Raw genomic sequence first — 7,769 nt, 5'->3', positions numbered from 1 at the left:
AGAGCCAGCATACACCTTGATTTGGTCCAACGCATCCTTCTTGACATCAAGCAAGTCACCGACCATTAGCGCTTTCCTTCTTATCTTTGGCCAGTTCGAGTAGCCCAGATCTAAGTCATCCCCCATGACCTAAACGAACTTCTCCTTCTAATCATTGTTCTATTCGGGAAGTTCGGTGATGACCTTATACTTACCCACCATCTAGAAGTGAAAATAAGGCTCGGTCTGGTTCACTTTAACACTCACCAAACGGCACAAGACTCTCAGAGATGGCTTTATTGCAAATCAATGGAAAATCACCACGAACCCCACAAGTTCGCGATGGCGTTCAACTTCATCTAGGATGGCAATACCCATAGAGCCGTGAAAACTTATTGAAGAAAAGGGTGCAAGGGCAGCCGCAAGCCAAACTCCAAGTGCTTCAAGTAAAGTGGAGCCCGATTCGGTCCATGGTCATAGACTACCTCAGACCTCGTCGGGGCCATCAACTCATACTCTCGGAGGATATCAGATATCCTGTGGATCATCCTCATCTGTGCTTGGGTCACCTTGGAGTGAAACTCCGCCAGAAGAGCTTATCAATCTACAGGATCTAATGCCATCATAGAGGGGAGAGTAATCATTTAAAAGATGGACAGGGAGGATCTCAAGTTCTCAGAGGGGAATTTCAAAAAATAATAAACGTCATTCCCCTAGCCCTAGCTTTATATATAGGAAGCTGAATCCACAACTACAGGAATCTGAACGGCCGAATCAGGATTTGGCCAACGGCCAATATTAACTCTCAGATTCCAAAGCGGCATCTCAGGGATCAAGGCGTAGCCCACTAATCTCGAACAACCCGTAATCCCACACAAAAAGTAGAGCTGCAACAGTCAAAAAGAATGTATAGTGACGTCAGCCACGTGAAATCTGAGAAGACTTTTCAGTTTCCCCATTTAATGCAAGCTTGTGCCCATCCAGATCAGTTCTTATTTCACTCGAACCCAACCCAAGCCGACTCCAAACGAAAGGGGCTAACTGTTATGGTGTTTTCAGTCGCCAAATTATGACCCTTTGTCAGCAAAGGACATGTGTCCCAAAATATACACCATTTAATCGAATTGACGCTTAGGACTGCCAAGATCCCGACCTAGCCAACTCACTGAGTCGGCGTCTCCTTAGGTCGACTCGAAAGGTGGTAGTTGTCGCTCCTCTTGTTGAAGATGACTCGTTGTGAATCCATTACTCGACCAGTTATTCGACACCTAGTTTGGTCGACTCAAAAGGTGTTACTTCTAGACACCCCTAGTTACAAGCCAAAAAACGACTTCAACCTCAAACCCCCTCTCGCCCACTGACAGTGTGTCGACATCACATTAGATGCTTGGCAGGCGCCATCATTTCTCCATCCCTGATACTATTTATGACACATCAGACCACGTCAGCTTCGTGCACCGCCTATCCCATCTCATTAATGCCGAAGCGATAGCGCACATCCTGTGACTGCTCTACGACCGACACCTGTAAAGTAGACGCTGACTCAGCAGTCAGCTCAGGCTCAGCCAAAAAGACTAGACTATACCCCTCTTGCATGGCTATAAAAAAGAAAAACTATTCCAAATACAAAGGTATGTAATTTCTCAGATTTTTTTTCTCCATTCCGCTGCATTTTCTCATATTCTCACTCAAGCACCTAGATGACTTGATCATCGGAGAAACAACAGGGGAACCAGTCCCCATCCTCTTACGAGTTGTTACACGTGCAGGGACGAACAACCGAACTCCAAATCAGATATTTAAAAAAGTGAGCGGTCCTCATATCAACCTGGTCCCTATTACCTTCTTTTTGCCTGTGTGATTTAAACCATCAACATGTATAAAACTAGAAACTGAGTGCAATTCAAGAGGACGGAGTGAGAGTTATATTTAGAATAATGATCACACATCAAATAGTAAGCAGTTTTGATAAAAACCACCGAACCCTCCCTTTGTCCAAAAATAACTTTTTCTTAAAGTGAAGAAAGAGGGACAAATTTTCAAAACCACCCCTTTTGCGATTTTATTCCCAAAAAACGACCCATTTCCCACTTATTTGTAAAAACCGACCTGGTTTCAGCCTCAAGGCTGAAACCAGGTCGGTTTTTACAAAAAAAGTTCTGAAACTTCACGGGAGTTGAACTCCCGTGAAGTTTAGCAATCAGTTAATTAAGATGCTAAAGTTCACGGGAGTTCAACTCCCGTGAAGTTCCACAGCTCAACTTTTTTTTTAACTAAAAAACTTCACGGGAGTTCAACTCCCGTGAAGTTTAACAGCTATTTAATTAAGCTGCTAAACTTCACGGGAGTTGAACTCCCGTGAAGTTTCGGAACTTTTTTTGTAAAAAACCGACCTGGTTTCAGCGCTGAGGCTGAAACCAGGTCGGTTTTTACAAATAAAGAGGAAAGAGGTCGTTTTTTGGGAATAAAATCGCAAAAGGGTTGGTTTTGAAAATTTGTCCGAAGAAAGAGCTGCGATACAAATATTTTGTATGTTTTGATTGTTACAATTCTAATCCTAAATCTTCATTTCCTTTACCCTTGAAAATTTTCAAACAATTTTCTTGCCGGACACCCTACCAAACGCAGCCGACGGTATATCCTTTCTCATCAAGGTCAATAACTCGCCCATCGCCGGCCGAAGGCTCGGATTCTCCCCAATACATCTCCCTGCAATCCTCGCCATGATCACAACCTCATCTCTATTGTACTCTCCTCCAAGCCTCGCATCCACGATCTCTTCCACGGCCATCTCCTTCAATCGCGGCCTCATCACCACCGTCAACATCCTCGACTTCTCCTCACTAAACGCCTCCATCCCGCTGATCAGCTCCAAAGTCAGCACCCCAAAGCTGTACACATCGCTCTTCTTCGAGACCAACCCAGTCCTCAAATAACACGGGTCAACGTAACCTGGCGACCCCATCATCGGGATGGCTGATCGTGTGACCGTGGCAGAGAATCCCAGTCTCGCAAACCCGAAATCACAAAGTTTCGGGCTCATGCCATCATCAAGCAGCACGTTCGAGGATTTAATATCTCCGTGAACAACAGGAAGGTCGCATTCTTCGTGCAGATAATTTAATGCGGTCGCGAGTCGATACGCAATAGACACGCGTTGAGGCCAAGAAAGCACGGACTTAACATTACCATGAAGCGCGTCGTGCAGTGTACCGTTGGGAACATGCTCGAGCACCAGAGTTCCGAGCTGGCCGCCGCGGTCGTCACCGTAACCGATGAGGCGAACGATGTTAGGGTGAGGTTTAATGCTTCGAAGGACGCGGAGTTCTTGATGGAACATTTCATAAAGGCGCTGGCATCGGCTCGATGACTTGTTGAAAGGGCTGCGGGCCGAAGGTTGGTCGAGGTTGCGCGAGGCGGACGGTGTCTGGGAGCCTGTCCCTGCCTGATGACGGCGGAGAGTTTTGGGGTTTGAAATGAGAGTCTGGATTCCGGATGAATCGAAGCGTTGGATTGCCGCATCCTGTTCGAATTCGGGGTCGATGCTGGCGACTTTGGAGGCGGAAGGAGCAGAGAAGCAGGAGCAAGAAGGGATCATGTTTCTGAGGAAGAGATTCATGTCGTTGAGGGGATTAGAGAGGCCAGAGGTGTACTTGTGTGGTGTATTTATAGGTGGCGATGGTTAGGGCATTTTATTGGTGGATTTGAGAGAGATACCGTGCACGCATGAATGGTTTGTCGGAATTGGTAAGTTTCGTCTCAATGGGTGTGACATTTTTGTAATACTTTTTATTTTTATTTTTATTTTTTTGATTAATGGCTCCTATAGAGTGTCGGGGCCCTGGGGTCAGTGAGGTCAGGATGGGTATGCAATATTGGTCAATGTGTGTACTGTTTGGGGGTAGGCAAGCAAAAAATGTGTAAACTTTGGGTATCAAAGTGTCGGCCAACGCTTTGGGGGTATCAAAGTTAAATAGATGTAAATTTTAGGATATCAAAACGTAACGTTTATCTTAATAAAAGATATTTTCCTAGTGTAATTCTTTTAAAACATAGAGTAATTTTTTTATATAAAAAGTAGTTCCTGGAGTAATTTTTTTAAAGCAAAGCATTTTTGTAGAAGATATAAGATAATAAAATTTACTTAATTTATATAATTTGATAATCTGGCACCTTAACTTATATGTTTATAAGTTATATTATAATTAATTAATACCAATTCCTTGTAGTAAGAATACCTTAAATGAGTAAGTTTTAGCTAGACTGATAAGATTGTATCAATAATAATTTCTTATTTTGAAAAAGAATTTGTTTAATTGTATAATATAGACTTAAATCCATTAAACATCATCACAGCTTTAAAGTTCTGATGTAGCGACATGGTTTTCGCTATTTAGTTATAATATTGATTGTAAGTTTAAAAAAATCATATAATATAGTAATATTTTATCAAGTCAACAATAATTTTCAAATTTAAAATAATGTGATAATGATTTATACTATTATTGAATGGGATTTTGATAATTGCAAATTTTAATGGGGCGATTTTGTGACATTCTGAAAGTTAAAGGGTATCAATTATGTGAGGAAACACTCGAATTTTAGGGGAGTTTTATGAAAATTACCAAAGAAAATAAAATCTTGAAAAAAAAAGATGCATATCCTACTTGCTCCGTCTTAAAGGGTTAGAAAAGTTTTTTAAGTTGTAAAATACAACTAAACAATATGGTTTTCCTCGTTAATTAGAAACATTTTTCGATGATACAAACTAAACACGGAACACTACAACTTTCTTAACTACTCTACTTAGTCTTCGGGTGCATTTCTTGCAGGAGTTGATCATGATGATTAAAAAACAATGGCTTCAAACTTAATACACTTACGTTGATAACAAAGAAGTTTGCTATACATATCTCATAAATGAAATTCAAAAGAAAGAAGGGAGGGGGAAAGCCAAAGTCTAATAGATTCTGCAAATGGGACAATTTAGGATGCGGATTAGTTAATTTTATACGTAATTTAATTTCTTTCTCACAACGACGACTTTGTTTTTTTCTCTCAATTAGCTGTTGTAATTCGTTATTTGGATTAAGACATTTAGTAGCCGACGTTCTTCATGCATGCTTTTGCCTAAAAAATCTCATGTCCTCCTTCTTTTGTTTTCAGAAGTTTCAAACAAAGGATAATTAGACTTAAATTTCAAAAAAATTAAAAAGGATAATTATTATAACTAAATCTGTTTTTTTTTTTTTTGGAACTATACTGGACCTGTGTTTTTTTTTTGAGCTGAAAAAGCTACTGGACCTGTGTTTTTAAATTGCAATGAATAGAGAAAAGGAAAAGCTTAAATATTAAAATGACAGAAAACTTAGCCTCTTATTAGGGACAAAATTAGAATTGAAGTGAATTAAAAGTAGTTTTTCCTGAGAAAAACTAGATCCTACTTTCAAGTACAAGGAGTATTTATTTTATTACTAGACTTATGGCTTCTTTTTATCATAAAATAAATTTTTGTTTAAGAAAAGATTTGTTAGATTTGAGTTGCAGCAGATGTTAACAAGTGTCCCGTGGACAATCATTATCGTTACCCTTAAATACTTTATTAAGTTTTATATTCTTCTTTTTCTATGGAAATATGTACCAAATTTAAAAGACTTCTTTTAATTTATTTAGAGATGCCGACACCGTAGCAAACAAAAGAAGAAAGTATGAAGCGTAGTCATAAAAGGAACAAGCTCATGAAATGCGAGGAATTTGAGGCTAAATGGTACTTAAATATCTTATTATTTCACCATCTTTATATTTAAATATTTTAAGTTAAAAAATAGCATTTTAATATTTTAAGTTATAAAAAAGTAGCATATTAGTACCTTTTGGCACTTATCATGAAAATATTCCTAAGAATATATTCTGACAACTAACAGAAGGTATTAAAATGCTACTTTCTTACAACTTAAGTTATTAAAGTGTTACTTTCTTATAACTTAGCATAAGTGCTACTTTTTACAACTTAGAATATTTAAGTATAAAGTTGGTGAAATAATAAAGTATATAAGTGCCAATTCTTTTTTGCAACAGGGCTACTTTTTTCAACGTAGAGATCAAAGGGCTACTGTTTATAGCTTTGAGTATTTAAGTGTAAATATGGTGAACCAGTAAGATATTTAAGTGCTATATAGCCTGAATTTGACCACTTTTCTTTCTTGCTCTGGTCCCCAGTACAATTGAGCATTATTCCATATGGATAAATTACACTAAACCCCCGCGTACTTTCCTGCCCTAAACCAGCACAAACTTTCAAAATCACATGAAATCCGGATAAGTTTTGCAATGCAGAGCTCTTTGCAGAAAGCAGAAAGTTTGTGGGGTTTTCTGCAAGCCCAGCCTTTTTTTGTTTGCTGGGGGTGGGGGTTGGTTAGTTGGCGTATCTCTACCCTTGTTCAATTGTGGTGCAGGCAACCAAATATAAGAAGAAAGAACTAAGCAAATTCATTCTAACTTATACGTGTGTTATTTATTGGTAGTGTTGACTCAGTTACGTACATATCCAATATCTTGAGTATAAATTGAGGCCCCCACACGAAGAGTATGGCTGAAATTAGAGACATGAATACATGTATTATGATGATTGATGTTGGTGCTGGGTGGGAAGGAAGCTCATCGTACCAATTTTGGATATTGTTCTTCTTGTAATCCTTTGCAATCATAAAAAAGTCCAATTATCTATTAGAGGGGAGGGTGAAAGTTTCCCACTCGAGTATTTTGAAAATAATTATCCAAATCCGATGTAAATATCGCTTAATAACACAGAAACACTGTCCATGTGATGACTTTATAGCATCACATTACAGTGCACTCTTTCTTAGTTTAAGTCGATAGGTATTGAGAACCGAGTTTATCTAAAAGTTTAAGTCGATAGGTATTGAGCCCAAATTTAAATTAGTATACACGAATCATTCATATTCTTTCAAACATGAGAATACATTAACTTACTTATAAAACCAAACATTAATTTCACCATTCGGTTGGGAGTATAATTCAATCACCAACGAGAATTTGAGTTCCTCCAAAAACGAGAATCGTCCTCTTTTATTGCATGACGGTCACTACTGCAGACAGTCTCGTAGCCGTTGTTTTTGGTCAAAAAGATTTACAAAACATTGAGACAATGAAAGAATCGTCCGCTTTTATTGATTTTTTCTGGAGGAAAACAACAAATGAAGAATGATACAGCGCTTTTTAATTACACACAAGATTTTTAATAGCTGTGCTAGTGGAGACTAGATGCCGGCTTCATGGACCGTACAGGTGCAATAGCACTGTCTTTTAGCGAGATCGAACTAGGTGTTAGACCCAGTGGCGTAGCCAGAAATATTTTTTGCCCTGGGCGAAAACTAAAGGTGGTCAGCGGTGAGGGACTTGAAGCGACGGAGGAGGGAGAGGAGCTCGGTGAGGGAGAGGAGGGAGGCGCGGGAGAGGGAGGAGGGTTGGGGATTGTTGAGATGGAGGTCCTGGAAGAGGAGGGAGAGGAGGTTGGATCTGCGGAAGAGGAAGGTGAAGTGGCCGGAGAAGAAGGGAAGCGAGGGGAGGCGGGAGGGGGAGGTGAAGTGGGGCAGTTTCTTGCCCTGGGCAGCTGCCCAGGGCAAGACTGCCCTGGCTACGCCCCTGGTTAGACCCTAAGGCCGCTATGAAAAAACCCGAGGGGGGGGAGTTTATGCTAATCTAATCCGATTTTATGCTAATTTAAAACTAATTAACGAATATATCCTAGCAAATGATATGTGACAAGA

At 39.7% G+C, this 7,769-nt stretch overlaps 1 protein-coding gene across 1 annotated transcript; it reads right to left on the bottom strand.

Moving 5' to 3' along the window:
- Positions 1,939-3,598, bottom strand: LOC109838954 (probable receptor-like protein kinase At4g10390). Its single transcript, XM_020407386.1, has 2 exons — positions 2,491-3,598; positions 1,939-2,008 (listed from the first exon to the last, which is right to left on the bottom strand). Exon 1 carries the CDS (start codon positions 3,596-3,598, stop codon positions 2,570-2,572), a length of 1,029 nt encoding a protein of 342 aa, XP_020262975.1. The 3' UTR covers positions 1,939-2,008; positions 2,491-2,569.

The sequence above is a fragment of the Asparagus officinalis genome, chromosome 4, assembly GCF_001876935.1.
Source record: "Asparagus officinalis chromosome 4, Aspof.V1, whole genome shotgun sequence".
Classification (NCBI taxonomy): domain Eukaryota; kingdom Viridiplantae; phylum Streptophyta; class Magnoliopsida; order Asparagales; family Asparagaceae; genus Asparagus; species Asparagus officinalis.
Note: the sequence above shows the minus strand (reverse complement) of the source record. Positions and strands in the feature narration are given on the sequence as shown.